Source organism: Strigops habroptila, chromosome 4 (genome assembly GCF_004027225.2).
Source record: "Strigops habroptila isolate Jane chromosome 4, bStrHab1.2.pri, whole genome shotgun sequence".
Classification (NCBI taxonomy): domain Eukaryota; kingdom Metazoa; phylum Chordata; class Aves; order Psittaciformes; family Psittacidae; genus Strigops; species Strigops habroptila.
The window spans coordinates 85293324-85313192 of record NC_046358.1 but is presented as its reverse complement, the minus strand read 5'-3'; the positions used below and the strand labels follow the sequence as shown (position 1 = coordinate 85313192).

The 19869-nt window shown below is 50.3% G+C and overlaps 2 protein-coding genes and 1 long non-coding RNA gene across 11 annotated transcripts; 1 reads left to right on the top strand and 2 right to left on the bottom strand.

Moving 5' to 3' along the window:
* Positions 1 to 1733: 1733 nt before the first annotated feature.
* Positions 1734 to 9282, top strand: ZDHHC4 (zinc finger DHHC-type palmitoyltransferase 4). 4 transcript variants are annotated; one of them, XM_030481993.1, is made up of 7 exons: positions 1734 to 2071; positions 2577 to 2707; positions 5348 to 5421; positions 6642 to 6820; positions 6919 to 7044; positions 7391 to 7635; positions 8680 to 9282. In XM_030481993.1, exons 2-7 carry the CDS (start codon positions 2585 to 2587, stop codon positions 8962 to 8964), a joined length of 1032 nt encoding a protein of 343 aa, XP_030337853.1. In that variant the 5' UTR covers positions 1734 to 2071; positions 2577 to 2584; the 3' UTR covers positions 8965 to 9282. The 4 variants fall into 4 exon arrangements, 3 of the variants coding, with proteins under 3 accessions (XP_030337853.1, XP_030337854.1, XP_030337855.1); XM_030481994.1 differs by lacking the exon at positions 1734 to 2071 and adding an exon at positions 4780 to 4783 and having other exon boundaries at positions 2132 to 2707; positions 5352 to 5421; XM_030481995.1 differs by lacking the exons at positions 1734 to 2071; positions 2577 to 2707 and adding an exon at positions 4269 to 4808.
* Positions 4207 to 7443, bottom strand: LOC115606310. Its single transcript, XR_003990879.1, has 3 exons — positions 7365 to 7443; positions 6766 to 6865; positions 4207 to 4273 (listed from the first exon to the last, which is right to left on the bottom strand). It is a non-coding gene; the product is annotated as an uncharacterized LOC115606310 (long non-coding RNA).
* A 1079-nt stretch (positions 9283 to 10361) lies between the features above and the next one.
* On the bottom strand, positions 10362 to 19800 carry E4F1 (E4F transcription factor 1). 6 transcript variants are annotated; one of them, XM_030481988.1, is made up of 14 exons: positions 19537 to 19800; positions 19008 to 19156; positions 18799 to 18913; positions 17741 to 17946; positions 17268 to 17388; positions 16867 to 17019; positions 16411 to 16577; positions 15686 to 15913; positions 15264 to 15369; positions 14529 to 14746; positions 13880 to 14078; positions 12747 to 12907; positions 11873 to 11935; positions 10362 to 11458 (listed from the first exon to the last, which is right to left on the bottom strand). In XM_030481988.1, exons 1-14 carry the CDS (start codon positions 19691 to 19693, stop codon positions 11111 to 11113), a joined length of 2391 nt encoding a protein of 796 aa, XP_030337848.1. In that variant the 5' UTR covers positions 19694 to 19800; the 3' UTR covers positions 10362 to 11110. The 6 variants fall into 6 exon arrangements, with proteins under 6 accessions (XP_030337848.1, XP_030337847.1, XP_030337849.1 ...); XM_030481987.1 differs by having other exon boundaries at positions 15686 to 15916; positions 19537 to 19799; XM_030481989.1 differs by having other exon boundaries at positions 15686 to 15916; positions 18799 to 18898; positions 19537 to 19799.
* Between the last annotated feature and the right edge of the window lie 69 nt (positions 19801 to 19869).

Below are 19869 nucleotides of genomic sequence, written 5' to 3'. Positions count from 1 at the left end.
GTGGTGCTGGGTCAGAGCCAGGGTGGCTGCCCCTTCCTGGGCTTCTTACTGGAGCCCTGCGCCCTTCCAGCCACTCTGAGTCAGCCCCAGGCAGGCAGAAAGGTCTGTCTTGCCTTTTCCTTTCCTAATTAACTTTATTTCCACAGAAAAGAGGAGCATGGACAGGCTAATTGCTGTGTTAGTCCTGGCTGAGTCTGGTGCTGAGCTGAGCCTGCAGATCTGGGGGGAATTAGGAGCTGGAAGGAGGTAAAAGAGATTAGTGGCCATGGAGGGAAATCCCTCACCCACAGGGCAAATCTGAAGCGACAGCACTTTGCAGAGCGGCAGATGCAGCAGGTATCTGGATGTGCTGAGACCTTGCTGGCCCCATCGCTGCTGATTTGAGTGGAACACCAGAGATTTGGGGAGTCTGAGTCTGTCAAATGCTGCAGGGTTTGCTGCAGGGATTTGGGGGCCTGGACCAGGAGAGCTCTCCCAGCCAGGCTGCTCCATGCAGGGTCCTCGCAGCTGGGAATGTTTCCCAGCAGAGCCCCCACACTGGCATTGACTATTTGTTAAGCTGCTATTTCTGGTTTTCTCCTGGGCTTCCTCAGCACTGAGGGATCCCAGGGCTTAGCACTAAGAGGGTTTAGGGTATTACACGTCCTGCTGTGACACCAGCAGGAGGGGTCATCTGCATCCCATCACGGACCACACAGCAACCCCTTGCTCTTCCCTTTGCACTGGCATGTATGGCATTTTCATGCTCATACATGTCACTGCTGCGAGGGACTTGGAGACCCCCTTCTCCTCCTCTCCTCCCAGCCCTGCTGTTGGTGATGCTCAGGGGCTCTCCACAAACACAGATCTCCTCCTCAGCAGCCGAGATGCTCGGGCAGGCATTGGGGGCAGCGTGCACTGCCCTCCCGTGTTGACACAGAAACACACCTCCTGCTCGTCATCAGGGCATCTTCTTCACTACCCACTGCCCAAACAGGCGGGCAGACCTGCAGTGTTTGTGAGCAAGTGAAGCAACTGATACCAAAGTTATCTTCTGGCTGTTTGAAGACCATGGATGGAGCCCCTCGGCAGTGCTGGTGATGGAGCCCTGTGTGGTGGCACTCACAGCAGGCTCCAGCACCCAAACCCTGCCTGTCTGCCTGCAGACAAACCAACCTCTTTGTGTCTGTGCTGACGCTATCCCCGCATCGCAAGACCCCTTCTACACTGCCAAACTTGCCAGGCTATATCCAACATCCCAACCAAACCTACCGTTGTGCCTAGAGCGCTGCAGGAATGCTGGTGTATCAGTAGGGAGCAAATGGCTTTTTCACTACGGCCTCTATCAGGAGCAAAGCACCTTGGGCTGCGCTCCAGGATCCCTGTGCCCTGGCAATATTTTGAGTGCATTTCTCTCTCTTAGGTTCTGGTTTAGTGCACTGACGGGGAAGAACTTAGCAGGGAAAACAAGGTCCCCTCCTTGGAACTCAGCCTCATCTGATGCTGTGCCTCAACCAAGCCAATTAGTTTGCTCTTGGAGCCCAAGCATCCCGAGCACCCCTCGGGGCTTACCTGTGGTGCCCGGGATCCAGCCAGCGGGAACCCTGGAGCAGGTGAAACCATCACAGCAGTTCCGGCCGTGGCTCTTGGCTCTGTTTCCCGGCGGCAGCGACCGGCCCAGTTTCTATGGCAAACTCTACCCGGGCACCGTAACCCAATCGGCCGCGGAGGGCACCGGCTGCGGCGGTTTCAGTTGACAGCCCCCGCGCAGGGAACCGGGGCAGGGCTGTCCCCTCCTGCCGCTTCAGCACACGGGTATCCGTGAGACCGCTGCGCGCACCGGGGCAGAGTCACCCCCACACCCCGCGCTCCTGCCCTGCAGCACACGGGACGGGATGGTGCGAGTGGAGGCTCTGTTTCAATGGGACCCAACGCTCGGAGCTGCTGCGGGAGACCAAAGGATCCAGATATTCACCAAAGACACCAAATTCCTGCCGATCCCTAAGGAATGACACACGGAATCGCCATCCCCGGTGCTGCACGGACCCCACGGGAACGGCAGGGAACGGCGCACCCCCGCTCCGCTCGCACGGTAAGGAGCTGCCCGGGACCGCACATGGGGTTTATAACAGCGATTTAACGTTTATTGCTACCGCTTTACCCTTCGCCTCGGCTGCGGACGGAGGACGGCGCCCGGCACACGTGGCGCTGCCCAGCGGCCCCGGGAGGCGACCGGTGGCTTCTCCCGTCCCGGTGCGCGGCCCAGCGGCAGCCCCGTCCTGCCGCCGCCGCCCGGCTCCCCTCGGCCCCGGAACGGCCCCTCCGGGCGGCGGGGCCGCTACCGGGCCCGGCACTCACGCCGCTGTGCCTCCCCGAGCGGGCAGGCGGGCTCGGCGATCGATTAGCCGGCCTCCGCGGGCGGGTTGGCGGTGTGCGCGCCCCCTGCCGGGCGGGGGGACAACCGCCGGTGCTGTGACCCCCGGCGGTGGCGACCGGACACCCCGCGGGGCTCGGTGTCGGGTCTGCAGGTGTCCGGCTCCTCGGTGAGGCGCGGCCGGGCCCAGCGGCGCTAACGACGGGCTTGTGTTGCGTTGCAGGGCGCGGGATGGACTTCCTGAGCCTCTTCCTGGCGTACTCGTGCTTCGTGCTCTCCGCCATGGCGCTGCTGTGGCTCTGCGCGGGCAGGAGGCAGAGCTTCCTCGCTGGGAGCGCCGGCGCCGTGAGCCAGGTAAAGAACCCAGCGCTCAGGGCCATGGTCCTCTGCAGCCCTGGCTCCCTGGGCTGGAATCAGTGCGGGTGCTGCTTATCTCTGTGAGAATTAGTGCAAATACTGCCTCTCTCCTCCATAAACACACTAATATGTAGTGGTGATGGAATCATGGAATGGTTTGGGTTGGAAGCAACCTTAAAGCTCATCCAGTTCCAATGGCAGGGACACCTTCCACTAGAGCAGGTTGCTCCAAGCCCCTGTGTCCAACCTGGCCTTGAGCACTGCCAGGGATGGGGCAGCCACAGCTTCTCTGGGCACCCTGTGCCAGCGCCTCAGCACCCTAATATAGATGTGCTGTATCTCACATCCTATTTTGACAACTGCTCTCAAGTAATTGGGATTGGAAATGGAACCACGCTTCCTTCCAGCTGGTGAAATCCAGCCCAAGCAGGTAGGAAAAGCCCATTTGTGTCTCATGGCTGCTGCGGTGCTGAGGGTGGTGGCACAGATGGGGCTTGTCATGGTGCTCAAAGTGTGGTGTTCAGTGACACTGTAACACGTCAGCTTTGAGACATTAAATACCAGTGAGGCCCCGAGTATTTGGAGTTTCGTGGTGTTTGCTGCTGTCATTAAGAGGAAGAAGGTGGGAGGAAGTTTGAGGTTTAAAATAGGGAGAGAATTACAACTGGTGGCAAATGTTTTAGGGGAAGCTCTTTAATGTGAGGCTGTAATAATGCTGCAGGCTGCTGTTCCTAAGAAAGAGGGGGGAATGAAGAGCTGTGAAAGAGGATTAAGAATTGGCATTTTATAGCAAAAGCTGGGAATGAATTGTTGAGGCACAAGCATATTTTTCTGTCTGTTGGACTGTGTCTGAATGAAGAGGGGGAAGAAAAAGGGGTGATATTCTTGGAAGGGAAAGGATAAGAGAATTATTATTTAAATTATAAATAATATTTAATGCTGTTTACATGACTCTAACCAGACTTTGGGTTTATTATTAGTATTATGCTTTTGATCGTAGAATCCCAGACTGGTTTGAGTTGGAAGGGGCCTTAGAGCTCATCCAGTTCCAACCCCCTGCTACACGCAGCGACACCTTCCACTAGAGCAGGTTGCTCCAAGCCCCTGTGTCCAACCTGGCTTTATGTTGCTTTTAGACACATAGATCACTGTGCAGAGAAGTGTTAATAGCAGCCTCTATGAAACTTGTAACAGTCAGCAGTTACAATGCTGCTGAGATGTAAAGTCACTGTCTGGAGAACTGGAATCGATACTTGTACACATGAAATACATAAAGGTAATCCTGAGCCTTTAGACACTGTATTTTAAATTGATATCTGACTGTAACTGATGAGGGTATAAGCCTGGAAGTTTAAGTTGTTTGACTGTACTTCTGTAAGATCCTTTCAGATATTCATTGTGAGGGAGATGAAGGCAATAACTCACGCAGAGCACAGTGCTTCCTGGCTCTGTGCAAGTCAGCTTTCAGCCCTGCTCTGCTTTCCTTGCTGCCAGCGGTTCGGTTGTGCGAGGTGGTTGTATTTGCAGTACAACTCTTCTCATACTCTCCTACTTCCATCATCCCTGCAGGCACCAACGGTGTTTGTAAGAGCCTCTTGCTCTGGTGTAAGCAGTGGCTGAAATACAGGGGGTTGCTGTGCTGTATGTGGGGGGATGATGGGTGTTGAATGCAATGTTACGCTGTACTGGCACACAGACAGTATCTTGCAGTTTCATGCAGGCTGCTCTCCTGTCTAGTTCTGTGTTTCCTAGTGCAGAACACAGCCTCATCTTTTAAGCAAGACTTGTCGCTTGAACTGCTGCTAGAGGCATACCAGTTAAAAGAAAAATATTTAGCATCTCCTCGTCTCTGCATATGCTTTTTGCCTTCTGGTCTTTCACATCCGAGACAAGAAGCTCTCGCTGCATATTTTCTTTCCATGTCGGCTAGAAATAGGCTCAGCTGCTCTAATTCCTGCACCGCTGACGGGGCAGCGTGTTGCTATAGAGATCTGCCATCCTCTGAAGAGCAGAGTCAGACAGCTCTGCAGTCACAGCCTGCTGCTGAGGAGCTCACTGAATGAACACAGACGCTGCCCTTCTTCATCGTGGCTGGCTGGTTTGAAGCAGCACTTAGTCAGACATGGAGTTACCAGGCTGGGTCGTAGCTGTAGTTGAAGAACTGTAGATTTGGGGGTTTGGGGGGGTTTTGGTTGGGTTTTGGTTGGATTTTGGTTGGGTTGTGGGGTTTTTTCCTTCTGGAGCACAGCTGGCTTTATCCCTTTGCTTGTCTGTGCTTGCATCTGTCAGATGTCCTGGTGAGGCATATTGTGGATTGGGAATTGCTCAGTTCTATCCCCTGCTTAACCAGTTACCAGCCTATAACCCAATATAAGCTCCTTACAACTTTCACACATTAACCCAGATACGTTTGTGCCTGGTGGGCTCCCGAGAACACAGAACCTCACCCCCATGGTGAAAACCCCTGCAACATTCCTGCTGTATTCTTAGGAGCTCACATAGCCCTGAAAATGAGCTCCCTCCCTGGTGATACAGGTCCATAACTGAGGGATTAGGTGACTTGTGTTTCTGGTTGGCCTTTCCACAGGCAGAAACATTGTGCAATGCAGGTAACAACAGTGTTTTCATTTGCTTCAGGTATTGTCATCTGTGATCCCTGCACAGCTCCAGAGAGTGGCACAGAGGGTGCTTCACAGGCTCTTCCACACAAGGTATTGCACTTCTTGATGCTTTTGACATTACTTTTTACTGTATTTCTGGTTCCTGTTGTGACCTCCTGCCCCCATCAGAGCTTTCAGGATTTTCCCTAGATACTCTCTCTTTGTTAGGGATGCTTGTCAGGGATTACAGATTCCCTTTAAGGTTTGCCATGCTGTTGTCTGTTTGTTCCTTGCTTATTGTTTAGAAGATGGTACCCTGAAATATTTGACAGATAAAGATGCTGTGGCTCAGGGGTTTCCAGTGTAACAGATGTTGGTCACACTAGTGAGAGACTGCATCAGTGCAAGAAGTACAACAGCCTCTAGACAGAGGTGCAACCCCCATCCTCTCCCTAAAATCCCATTACTCCCAGTCCAGCAGTTTGGATGTCTGAGTGGCTCAAGAGGAAGCTTCACAGCTGCCAAAGTTGGGGGCATCTTCTTGTAGCCCTGCAGCTGAGAGGAGACTTCACAGATCCTGCTGGGCTGCACATGAAATGATGAGGAGAAAGCAGTAGAAGAGAGCTTGTCTGCAACAGGCTTCCCCCTGTAGTAAAGTACACATCACTAGTTATTTAAAACTCATAATACAAGCCCAGCAAACTGATGTGTAGTGCAGAGAACTGTAGTAAGTGAGCGTTGCTCTCCTAACGTGTGGCTTATCTTGGCATCTCTTTGCCGGGCTGCTGGAAGTTGTTCTCAGTGTGATGCATCCCAAACAAAGCTGTGTGCCAAGCGTTGTGCAGCGTGCCTCGCAGAAGCTGCAGCCTGGCACCAGTGCTGGCCCTTGCTAACTCCTGCCACGCTCGTTTCCTAACAGCTGCTTATGTTATTACAGGGGTTTTAAGCTCAGCTTTCACTGGGGTTTTCTTTGCTTGCAGAGCAGCACACAGCAAATGTCTTCTGGCAGAATGCTTTGTGCCCTGTTGCTGTGGCATGTTTCGTCAGCACCGAATGATTGTGAGACTTTGTGCTTCTCTGATGGGGGGGAAAAAAGTCCAAAGGACATGCCAGTAATGGAAGTGAGTTTAACTGGTGTATTGCAAGGAGTGTGTAAGAGAAGGGAAGGCATTGGGTGGAGAACACACTATTAATATGCAATCCACGCTGGCCTGAAAACTTGAAAGAGGTGTCTCCTTGTGTTTGAAAAGTCTCTGCTGTTACCTCTGAGTGTAGCTGACCTGTTAATCAGGATCCTGTGTATTGAATAGACTGTCCCCTTGCTGTTACAGAAGCTGTTTGTTTGTTGTCCTGCATGTTGTCTTGCAAGCTGCAGTGTATGTGGAATACACATGGGAAGTGTTTGTGTACTGCTGGGAGCTGCAGTTTCACCTCCTCATCCTCCTTCTGCCCTACCTGCTGCTGGCTGGGAACGTGGGCAGCTTCATCCTCTGCTCCCGGGCCAATCCTGGTAAGCTCCTGCTGACTGGGAGCTGTAGCCATTTGAAAATGGAACCTAAAAAAGGCTGCAAACACCATTACTTACTATTTCTCTTGTTTCTTTCACAGGTATAATAAGTAAATCAAATCATGCATCTTTGGTTAAGATTTATGCATATGATGGTGTGTTATTTCAGAAGGGCGTCGTGTGTCCTACGTGTGACTTGGAGAAGCCAGCCAGGTCAAAACATTGCAGTAAGAATCTGAACTTCCTTGATAAGCAAACCAGTGGTACCTCCCCAAATTAGCTCTCCAGAGCTACAGTGTCTGCCTTTCCTGTGCTTTGCTGGGCAGTGCTGTCAGAGAAGCAAAAGTCTGTGAGCTGCAGTCTTGGGGAATGAAAGAGGAAATGAGATACACAGCTTTGGGCTTAGTATTGGGGGGTTTTATGATACACAATTGAAATGACTGTGTTTGCTTAAAATCATGACCATAATTCTTGGATTTTGTCAGATGAAAAACTATCCTAAACTGTGTAAAAATCAAATTGATTATTTAAAACCCAAGCAACTGACCTGTCCTGTGGCTCCCTCCTCCCCAGGTGTCTGCAGTATGTGCGTGCATCGGTTTGATCACCACTGTGTGTGGGTCAACAACTGCATTGGTGCCTCCAACACCAAGTACTTCTTCCTTTACCTCTTCACACTGACTGCCATGGCAGCAACCACTGCAGCCATCTCAGCAGCATTCCTCATCCAAGTGGTGCTGCTCTCAGGCATGATGCATGGGAGTTACATTGATGACCAAGGGCAGGAGCGTGCTGTTGACATTCTCTTCCTCGTTCAGGTGAGTTTATGCTGTCTGGGTTATTAGTTTAGATACAAAGGTTTAGCTCAGTCTTTGCTGTCAGGAATCTTGTAAATCCTCCTCTTCTCACAGGCAGATGTGGCCAGATGCAGGGTTTTACCACCTTCACACAGCTAATGCAGTGTAGAACACTGCCATTGCAGAATACTGTAACAGTACAGGATTTTTCTCACAGCACTTCATTCCAGTCTCCTGTTCTTTAGATTTTTGGTCTCCAGGCTGCTTTCACTCAGCAGATCTGGTTCATAAGGAGTGATTGCACATTCCAGTGACCATCTACTGCAGTAACATTTAGGAAACAGTTGAAAATCCTTGAGATACCTTCATGGAGATGTTCAAGCAGGATTCTACTACCCTGGAACTGAGATACTTGAATGTTTTCTCCTACATACAAACAAAGGTTGACTTTGAGTGTCTCTAGCACTTGAGCCATTTGCTTTTCAAACCCCTCACCCCTTTTGTAGTATGGCAGTGAGGCGACAAGTAGCAAATGCTTTCACTTTTCCTCATCCTGGACAACAGATATTCCAGCCTTGGACTCTTATAAAGGGATCTTGGTGAGGGAGCATTTGCTCATGTTTGAGCAGTACCATTCCCACTCCCCAGGATTGGAATTTAACTCAGAAAAGAGCTGCTTAAACTGCATCATGTCAGCAAAACCTGAAGTCGCACCAGATTGTGGCCCCTTCATTTGACAGTTTGTTTTCAGATGATCTGCATTAATGACTTTCTTAATTAAAAAACCCAACAAGCAGAACTCCATTATGAAATACAACATTGAAAGATAGATGCATGGAGAAAATACTCCCACATGTTATTAGCCAGGCTTTGGGAATCTACATGCTCTACTCAAGGATTCAGTCCAGGAGCTGACAGAGGATAGGGCTGTGACCTCCTTCCTGGGGCTTCAGAGTTCCCTGTGTGCCCAGATGTGCTTTGCAGCTGCATGTTGAGCAGTCACATCCCTCCATGGGATTTAATGCTCCATCTTTGTAACTGAGTTGTTATTTTCTTTCTTTGCAGCACCTTTTCTTGACTTTCCCTAGGATTGTCTTCATGCTTGGCTTTGTTATTCTCCTCACCCTGGTTCTGGGTGCGTACTGCTGTTTCAATCTCTATTTGGCCTTAACCAACCAAACTTCCAATGAATGGTATAAATCCAGAAGACATGGGTGTTGCCACCATCCAACACTGCAGCCTCATGACAGACAAGCTGTCTACAAGAACATTTATTCTAAGGGAGTCTGGAGGAATTTGATGGAAATCTTTAAGCCTCCTGCAGTGCTGGAGAGCAAGAAGAAAACATGAAGATACCAGTGTTTGTATGTGCATTTTTAAGCTGTTTGTAAGACTTTATTCCAGCAATGAGGTCTGATGCCCCACACAGCTTTTGTAAAAAGGTGACTGTATTTCAATGAAGTGATTGGAAACTGTTTGCATAAAGCTGACCAGTCTGTCTGTGACACTGACATTGTACCAGCTATGGCAGTGGCCTTGTTAGTCTTTTCAGACACAATCACAATGCAGAAGGATTAGGATCAGCTAAAGAACACATACATAAGGAACTGGGTTTCTTATGGTTGGTTTTGTATGCTGCATAATATATACCATTGTATAATAAGCAAACTGAGTTCCTCAGTTTTTTTAGTCCATCTTAAGTAGGTCTTCCTTCCTGCGGGAGACACTGCAGGAGTAGAGCAGTGTCACACATGTGGAAGTGGCATTGCTTTGTCAATCATTCACCTTTTTCTTCTGCCCTGCAGGAAAACAGTAACTCAGAGCAGACTGCAGTGCTCTGGTTGACAATGCCTCAGCAGAGCACTATTTAAGATACTTCCCTGGGTGAGATCTCTGAGGTTATCTTAGTCCTCTTGTTTCCTTGTTAGAGGGACCAGTAGTGAATTGGCTGGTTCGGAGAGACAAGTTGGCTCCATCTTACTGAAGTCAATCTTTATCTCTGTGCACACTTGCAAGGGAAGAGCTAACAAAGAGCTGCTGTGAACTGTGAGGAAGCTTCATCTTTTTGTGAGTATCTTTGTTCCGCAAATGATTAACCCATTTCTGTTAACAATATGGAGAACAGGTTGCATGGATTTAGCTGAAAGACCTCATGATTGCTGGCAGAATCTGAACTTGCAGAAACCATGCTCTACCACAGATCTGTGTTAGGATGGAGCACCTTGAATTTAGACAGGAAACTATTACAAGTGAGGTGGTTGGTGAGGCGCTGGCACAGGGTGCCCAGAGAAGCTGTGGCTGCCCCATCCCTGGCAGTGTTCAAGGCCAGGTTGGACACAGGGGCTTGGAGCAACCTGCTCTAGTGGAAGGTGTCCCTGCCCGTGGCAGGGGTTGGAACTGGATGAGCTTTAAGGTCCCTTCCAACCCAAAACACTCTGTACCGGGATTCTGTAGGTGAACACTGGAACGCGCTTCATGGCTGTCCCTCAGAAAACCCTTGGCCTTAATAGCAGAAGACAAAAGTTAACTTAGAGCTGTGCAAGTGGCCCCTGACATCCCTCACCTGAGGATCATGTGAAAAGCTCCAAAGCACACATGTACTGGCTGCTTTTGGAGGCTTGTTTGGGGGAAAACTGTGTTTGAGTCACCCAGCGATGAGGGTTTCTCAGGCACGACGTCAAGTGCCCCCTTTCTCTTTCCAGACATCCCCCTGTTTGAGTGACAACAGAGCAGAAACTGGCCAAGTCTAGTAAGAACTTTAAATAACTTTATTTTTAAAAATGTGTTTATTTACATGCTGGAGCTGTACAATATGCAATTAAAAACCCATACATGGTTTAAAAAAAAGAAAATATCCTATACAATATGGCTTTACATGCCACCAGGCCCCTCTCAGAGCAGCCTGCCTGGCACTGCAAGGGTACAATGATACATTCTTTCATAGACCAGTACATAAGGCTACTTGTCCAGGATATAAAATGAAGATACTGCAGTACCATGCCTTAGCAGGCCTGAAGGAGTGAGGTTAAAGGCATGAAAGTTTCTGAGTGGTGGTGAACACGCACCAGAACTCCTTAGGTTTGGTTTCCTTGGTTTGCTTTAAATGCATATGGTTTAAGTAGTCTCTTATGAGACCCTACATCTTAGTTTCACTATCTGAATGCTTTTAAACACCAGAACACCACTGTCCTGTGGTCAGAGGTCAATGCTTGGCAAAGAATCTTCTTTTATTTGAGGCAGCTGTACAGAATACTGAGCCTATCAACTCTAGTGCATCGGTCACTTCCCCAGTACAACCACGCAGAGGATTTTAACTACTGAACTTCCTTTTTAAACAGGAGGGCTGTACCCTCCTGTTAAGTCATTTACCTATAGAAGCATTCCCTCCCTTGCTCTCGGAACAATGGGAATGGCAAAAACAGGACTGCTCAACCTCCCAAACTGAGAAACCCAGCAAGTTTTACATTAGCCTCTGTCACAGGCTGCGTGCTGCCCATCACACAATCACAGTCTGGACTTCCACCTCGGCCTCCTGCGAGGCAATCACAAACTCTCCTGCGTGTTCCATTATTTCAATGTCCTCAGATGCCACCATGGTCACCGTCGCCTCTTCTGTCTCGATGCCCCCCTCCGTGGTCAGCACTGCTCCCTCTCCGATGGCAGAAGCCAGGGTCATGGCCACCTGCTCCGTGAGGCTCTCGGGGGTGGCGATGGTGATGGTGTCTGCAGCATCAGTGGTTACTTCAGAGTTCTCTGCCACGGTGACGTTCTGCACAATGATCTGGTGACCAGAGTTTGCTTGATTCACTATTTGCTGCACGACCTTCATAATGTGGCTGTCGACCTACGTGAAGAGAAAAGAGGACACGTTATGTCTCGGTGTGGTGTTCTCTGTTACAAGTATGGACAACTTCTTCCTTCTGTGTAACCTGAACTTCCCGTTTCAGTTTAAACCCTTCACCCCTTGTCCTATCACTACAGTCCCAGATGAAAAGTCCCTCTCCAGCACCCCTCAGATGCCAGCCTATTTACAGAAGACTCTGAACAAGGCACACCAGGACATAGGACGTTTGAACTGACTGAACCCAACCCAGGAGCCCAGCCAGCCTCTGCCTGTGCAGCATGTGTGCAAACCTACAGAGGTCAGTAAATTGATTATCTGAGGTTGGGTTTACTGAACATGACTTTCAGGACACCAAAAGCAATTCATTTCATCTACAGCAAGTCCCCAAAATAAGGCTTCATGTGGCTGCTTTACCTCATGTCTTGTTCCCTCTATGATTTCAGTAGCTTCACTGGTCTCCATGTCTTCAGTAGCAGTCTTGAAAAACAAAATATAATGATTCCCTTTTTAGATTATTACCAAAAAATCTTTTATTACCAAGATATTAAACACTAAGATCTTTTACAAGAGTCTTTCTGTTCCCCCCCGTGCTGCAGTAGCTCCTCTAAAGGCAACTCCTCCTTGAAATTACCTCCAAATCCCATTATCAAGAGCTACTTAAAAGTAACTCAGTGCTCACAAATAACCAGAAGAGAACATCCTCTCTCAGCAGGACTCGGCCAAGTGGCAGATTCTTCTCCTATTGGAGAAGAACTGTGGCAGCACTAAAGGGACTCAGTAAATGAACTGTGTTATCCTGCACTGATGAGTACCGGCTCTTTGTCACGAGGGGGGAGAAAGCAAAATGCAGAATTCATTGCTTCTGGCAGCCACAGCCAGTTAAAAACAACAGAGATTATTTCTCTGCTAAATTATTTCTTTAAGTAAAATAGGAATGGGGGAAATAGTAGGTAAAAGTTGAGGGAAAGGTGAAGCCAAGTTAGTGAGGACATAAAATCTGGTATGGTCAGAAGTTCTGTCTCAGCCTTCTGATGAACTGCTGTCTTCCTGCATTCTCATCTTCCTGCCTACATTACAGGCAGGACTTGGGAAGGGGGTGAAGTAGGCTCCAGGTGCTCTCCTTCTGAACAAAATTCATTAATCCTACTTATTCCTAGGGTCATGCATTGGCTACATCCTATTTTACCTTCTCCCAAGAGCCTAGGTGAGGAACATCATGCACAACTGCAGTTTTAGGGAAAAAACACCATGCTGAGGTGAGCATGCAAAGGCATTGCCCACTTCTCACCTCGATGATGTACTCCTGAGTGTCTGCCACCACTGAAGAGAACTCCACCAGCACCGTGTGAGGATCTTCAGAGATGACCGTGGCAGCCAAGTTGTCAGCAGACTGGCTCTCCTCAGACACCATCACTTCCTCCACCTCCTTCAAACCAAGGAGGCAGCCACCTGAATGCCAGAAGAACATCACTTTTCATAACCATCTCAAATACAGGAGATGGTCATTTCCAGGTTATCTCCAGGTCCTCCATGGAAAATGCTGTGCAGCACAAACGAGGACCTGTAACGGGATGCCACTGACAAGTCACCAGCTGCCAGGCTCTCGTCCCACTGAGACCAGCCAAGGGACACCAAACAGGACTGAGACTGGAGCAGAGCCACTGGCCAGTGCAGTGCCAAAAGACACACGGCTCAGTTCAGATGTAAATCCATACTGGATCTCAAAAGCTGAGTGTGAAGAACACACAGTAAGACTTTTGGTATATTTTAAGTCACGTATCTTTTCTGCTTACACAGAAGGAACTAATCTGATCAAACAAGATTATCTATGAGAACTCAAAGTCATTTTCCTTACGGAACATCCCCACTTTGTGTTCTTACAGGTCACCTCTTCCCCAACACAGGAATCGAGCTCTCCCTGGCATTACTTTGTGGAAACGTTCATTTTCTCCCTCTTTGTGTATAGCCTTGGACCATAGCCCCTTCAGAGCTTGGGGTAGGCTCTGGTAGGGTGCAGGCTCTGTCCTCCCTACTTAGGGCAGTGGTGACACTGCAGAGACCACTTAGGCCAGAGTTTGGAGCAGAGAACCTACAGCACTCCTGCAGTTAGAGGCTTGATGCAAGTCTTGTTTTGGTTATCTTTATTTAGATGATCTAGATTTTGTATTAGAACTGATTTACAGCTGTTTGTTCAGCTGATTTTTGGTCAGAAAGATCACAATAGAAATAGTAATTAATAGAGATGAAAAAAACCCACCATGCATCTCCTGATGCAACTGGGATGCAGATAAACAGCCTTGGATGCCAGTCATTAGATTCACTCCAAGAAACCATCACGGCTCAGCCAAAAAGCAGCTTGTATAACCCAAGCCGAGACCACCCTGCACTCCCAGCCACCGCAGCCAAGCTCTGCCACCTCACCTTTGGTTTTGAGGTGCCTGTTGAGGGTGCCGTGCTCTGCAAAGCCTCTCCCACACCGGTAGCACTTGAAAGGCTTCTCTCCGGTGTGGTGGCGGATGTGGCGCACCAGCGAGCCCTTCTCCCGGAAGCCGCGGCTGCAGAACTGGCACACGTAGGGCTTGTCCTCCAGGTGTGTACGGAAATGGACCTGCTGGGCATTCTGTACCAGAGAGAGGAGCGGGAGAAGGGAGCTAAAGGGAATTGCGAACTGGAACAAGCAGTATTTTAGCTTCCAGGGTGAAAGTCAACGTCTTTGAGGACTTCTTCTTGTGTAAGACATGATAAAAACTTGGGTTTACTGTCATTACATAAAGCTTTCCAGACAGTTTCTTCACAGATGTGAAGGTTTTATTAAGACCGTAAGTGGAAGGTGTCCCTGCCCACGGCAGAGCATTGGAACTGGATGATCTTTAGGTTCCCTTCCCACCCAAACCATTCTATGATTCTATGAGTATCCCTCTTTTCCTAGCTAAAAAGCCTCCTTCTGGAGCTTCAGCTCATTAAGAGGCAAGTGGCCTCTGTTCTTTCAGGAGCAAAGCCTCCTAACTTCTCCCATACCCTGGCTCTGGAAAGGGAAACCTGGAGGGCAGGCTGCAGTGAGGGAGCTCACCTTTGTCTTGTACCGCTTGCCACACTTGGGGCAGGAATAGGGCCTCTCATCAGAGTGCACTCGTCGATGCCCCTTCACATGTGCAATGGTCTTGTAGAGCTTCCCACACTCTCCACAGCGGAAACGCCGCTCGTTCACGTGCACCTCTTGGTGCTTCTTTAGCAAGTAACCCTTGGTGAACTCTTTGCCACACTCCTCACACTTGAAAGGCTTGTAATCTAGAGAGAAAGAGAGGACACGTGGTTGGTACAGGACAACCCGCAGGAGCAAGTATCTACTACATGCTGCAGCAGAATTCTTGCCAAAAACATGAACCAGGAGAAGGGCGGAAATCATATTTTCAGCTGTTTAATGGCTTTGTCTCATTCGTAAGTGAATTCTGCTCTAATGTTGCTTTCATGGCCCTTGATGCCTTTCAAGCAGCAGGTCCAGCTTATTGACCTCTTCTGCCTCATGCTTTTATTGGCCTCTTCATCAGATTCCGCTTGCAAGGATGCAGTGCAGCCCAAAATGTGAAAGTTGGAGGTATTTTGTAAGGTATTTCTTTCACCCTTTATTCTAGAGCTCACCCAAATCAACCTTTTTGTATTAGCGTGTCACTGATTGTTTGATTTCAGTCAGTTGATTTTGCATGGCTAAGGCCACGTAAAGGCAAGGGAGTTGAAACAAAGCAAGCTGTGCTATGTGAGACACATCACATTTGAGACACTTTTAGCATGAGCAGTAGAACTTTACCTAAATGACCTTTCATGTGTGTTTCAAGGGAAGTAGCTTCACTGAAGGCTTCGTTACAGTGAGGGCAAACGTAACTTTTGTACCCATTTGTTCTTTCTGCATCTGTCTATTGGAAAGAAAATGGTACAACGTAAGTATTTTTGTACTGGTGTGTATAGTAAGTATTGCTATCCAAATTCCCAGTTAGATACTCCAGCTTTGACCAGGAAGAGATCTGTATTGCTAACAGGAGAGAGAGAACACCTCTGTGTACTAACAGTACACTTAAAGCATATGTGAAATATGTTTAACTGTAAAATCTGACCCAAATCCCAGGGCACAGGGAGAGATGCACTGGGGGTAACATGCTAACAGTGCTGTCCACAACCAAGTGCAGGCAAGGAACATTAAACAAGGAATCTATTTACGGAATACAAACATACAGACTCTGCTTGTTCTACTTCAACACACTGCTCCCCACATGGCTCCTCTTCTGCTTCCACCACTTCATTCTGCAGCCCTGGTGCAGCAGCCACGGCAGGCTCTGTGTCTGCCTTCTGCATCTCCTCCACAGCGACTCGCTCTATCACGATACCCGAGTTCCTCATGGCCTCCCTCAGCAGGTTCTCACTTGTCGCTTCCCCCTCACATGGCAGCTCCTCAGGATGTGACTGCTGGAGGAAGGAACAGTCTGGTAACTGGTACAGCAAATACACCCTCAGCCCTCTCTTTAGAGCCATTCAAAGGCATCTAGTGCTGTGGTACAGGGCTGAAAGGTCAGCAAAGGAATGGTCTTGGACTGGGGAGGAAGAGGAGGTGAATCTGTGCTCTGAAGACATACAGTCTGAGGGATGATAAGCCTTTGCTCTTACCACAGTGCCTCATAGCAGGGAACAGTCAACAAAAACACCCTTCTTATACAGAAGGTATCATCCAGCACACGGTGGTGAACCCTACTCATCCCCCTGCATGCTACACACGTGCTGCTACCTCAGCCAGACTCAGCCTTTACATTCTCAATTGAAAAAGCAGCTCATCATTAACTATTTACTCCCACCACACGCATTTATTCCCAGCACCTACAAGAATTCTGTTGGTGAGGTGAAATACTTTAAAATACTTCTCTGCACACAGCACATGAAGGGCCTTTAAGAGAAAATACACTCACATCTTGGTCCAGGGATTTTGCATCTACAACAGGAAGCTCCTGCATTTGGACGTGGACTTCATGAAGCACGTTGCCTTTTGCATCTGTCACCAGGTGAATGACGGGTGAGCTCTCGATGGACTCACTCGCTATTGAGGAAACAGTGTCTGGGTTTGAACTAGAGGATCCTGCAAGAGAAGCAGCACAGTGAGTCCCGGGTGTGCTGCCACCCTCCCCAGCCTGCTGTGCCCAGCAGAAAACGGGCCTTAGAACGCAAGGTGCCTGCTAAAACCATCTCTGTTCCAGAGCATCAAACACTTCGCGGTCACTGCCTGGCTACAGAGCTTCAGGTTAGTACTTTAGTTCTGTAAATTACTTTTTCCTGTATAAGATTAGAAACTGAATACCACAGAAATGGGTTTAATTTATATGCTGAGTTTTCCCAGGCACGAGGCAGGTGCTGGCAGCAGCACTGACCTGTTGGCAGATCCTCTTTATTGACCACTATTTCTTTGTTCATGTTGAAGCGAATCTTTTCAGTGCAGGGTGTCAGAGATTTGAGGTGCCGAGTCAAAGCTCCCGATTCCCGGAAGCTCTTCCCACATTTCTTGCATTTGTAAGGTCTTTCATCTGGAAACAACAGGAATCCAAACGAGTATTAAGGTAACCACTGCCAGCGTGAAGAACCCCTTCAGCTTCCTACAGCCAGCCCTGTGCTTATCCCTTGTGTTGCCTCCCAGCAGCCCAGCGCTGTGGAGCTCAACGGGCTCAGCTCAGCAGCAGGAAAGCAGCAGTAAATTCCAGTGGAGGGTAACGTGGCTCCCCACACACAGAGCACACCCCAGCAACGAGGGGCTCTTACTCGGCAGAGCTCTTACCAGTGTGACGCCGATGGTGTCGGATCAGAGACCCTTTTGTCCTAAAGGAAGTTCCACAGAGTTTGCATTCATAGTCCTTCCTGCTGCTGTGGGTGATCATGTGAGCTTTGAGGATGCTGGCCTGGGGAAAGAATTTCATGGTAAAAGATGTTTCAGGTCATAGAATCCCAGCCTGGTTTGTGCTGAAAAGGACCCTAAAGCTCCTCCAGTTCCAAGCCCCTGTGTCCAACCTGGCCTTGAACACTGCCAGAGATGGGGCAGCCACAGCTTCTCGGAGCTAAGGTTAAGGATTTTAGTGGTTAAGTAGTTTACATTTCAGCTGTAAAAAACAGCAGTGCTCCTTCAGAAAGCAGGACTTCCCTTTTGGAAGCATCGCGTGCTCTAGAACAGCACAATGTTACTGAGTCTTGAGATATCTTAGTTAACATCTAGCCTAACTAACTCACTAACCCAAACATAGAGGTGGTACTTACTGTTTTAAATGTCTTCTGGCATAATTCACACACATATCTCCCTTCTTTGTTAACCAGCAGCTTAACCTTTATCAGTTCCGTGGAGATATCCTGCTCCGGGTCGTCAGGGTTGCCTGCCTCTTCTGGGACTTCCCCATCCGTGTGACCATTTGGGTTTTCAAAAACGTGGTCTCCTGCAACAATGACTTCTTTGATGTGCCCACTACCTGGGAAGAGGGTAGGACGACAGTTATGTCCTTCGCAGAAGAGCTTTACCCAACTACATCAATTTACTGTTCCAGCATTTCATGCAGCAGGAGGAGGAACAGGTACCTAAAGCCTGAACACGGCTCTCAGCACAGTTCTCCCTAGTTACTTTAGATGCTGGAGCGGGGCCAGAGCAGGGCACCGGAGCTGGTGCAGGGCCTGGAGCACAAGTGTGATGAGGAACGGCTGAGGGACCTGGGGGGGTTTAGTCTGGAGAAGAGAAGGCTCAGGGGGGACCTTATCGCTCTCTGCAACTGCCTGACAGGAGGATGGAGCCAGGAGGGGGCTGGTCTCTGCTCCCAAGGAACAAGGGATGGGACAAGAGGAAACGGCCTCAAGCTGCACCAGGGGAGGCTTAGATGGAACTGAGGAACAATTCCTTCCCCAGAGGGTGCTCAGGCATTGGAACAGGCTGCCCAGGGCAGGGCTGGAGTCACCGTCCCTGCAAGGGTTCACACACCGTGTAGCCAAGGCCTCAGTGCCGTGGGTTAGTGGTGGCCTTGGCAGTGGTGGGCAACGGTTGGACTTGTTCTTAAAGGTCTTTTCCAGCCTGGTTGATTCTATGATTCTATTGCAGCATAAATATTAAAATGGCCACTTCTGGAACAGAGTTTTAACTCTATTTTGTATTATTGCAGGGTCAATTGCAGAGCTGGCCGAGGGACGCCTCTCACACCCTCAGTCCCAAGTCCTGCAGCAACACGGAGGCACCATGTGCCCGACCACACACAGATCACGCTCCAGAGCACACTGGAGAGGGGAACAAGCTCCTGCCCCACCTGGGGCACAGAGCCAGGCACCCCAAAACTCACCTACTATAGCAGAGGCGTTGCTGATTTCCTCTGCTATTGAAGATGCTTCAACCACTATATGAGCAACAGTTATCGACTCCTCAACAGAAGGAACGACCTGCTGTGACAGACAACGCTTTAGCAGAAGAGTTTTATGACCTTTAAAAGCTCCTGTCTGCTGTTCTCTGCCCTCCAACCCAACAGCCACAGCTTGACAAGCCTGCTGTCACCTTCTGCACGTCCTGGCCGAGGCCCGGCGGCACCGCAGGCAGAGCCTCGGGGACCCTCTGACAGACCTTCTGCAGCTTGTGCTGCACGAACTCTTCCAGGGAGGTGAACTCGGCCTGGCAGCGCCCGCACTTGTGCACGTCATCTTCATCTGCGAGGGACAATTCGGGCATGGCTTAGGAAAATCGCATGGAAAACCCCTGTGCCCATGTGGCGGTGAGTTCCCGCACCGGGGGCAGGGGGGGGGCCGGGGCTGGCGGGTGTTTCCGAGCCGGTTCCTGGCGGGGAACGGGGCGATCCCCCCACCGGGGCCCGGGGCCTCTCTCACAGCCCACGCAGAGGGGCACCAGCCGCCTGCCCGACCCCGCTGACAGAGCCACGGGCAGGGCCCGCTCCGCGCCGAGCACCGCAGGGGTCGGTTCCACTGGGCCGGGCCCCACCGCTCCCCCCTCCCCGCCCCGGACCCCGCTTTTCCCCTCGGCTCCGGCCGGGGCCCTGTCGCGGCGGCACCGCCCGCCCCGCGGCCGGTACCTTCCTCGCTGAAGGGCGCCGGGAGGCTGAGGAAGGCGGCGGGTGCCGCGGGGGTCCCGGCAGCCCCGGAGCCCGCCGCCGCCGCCGCCTCCCGCTCCTCTGCCGCGCCTGCCGTAAGCCCCGCCGGCCCCGCGCTCGTTGCCATCGCGGCCTCCATGTCGCAACGAGCCGCACCGCCAAGATGGCGGCTTTACGGCCGTGTCGTCATAACAACGGGCCGCGTGCCGCGGGACTGGCCCAACGCGGGGCGGGGAGGGGGGGTGGAGCTCGGCGGGAAACGCGGCCGGCGCGCGGGGGGTACCGGTGGTGCGTGATCCTGGAACCGCGCGCGTG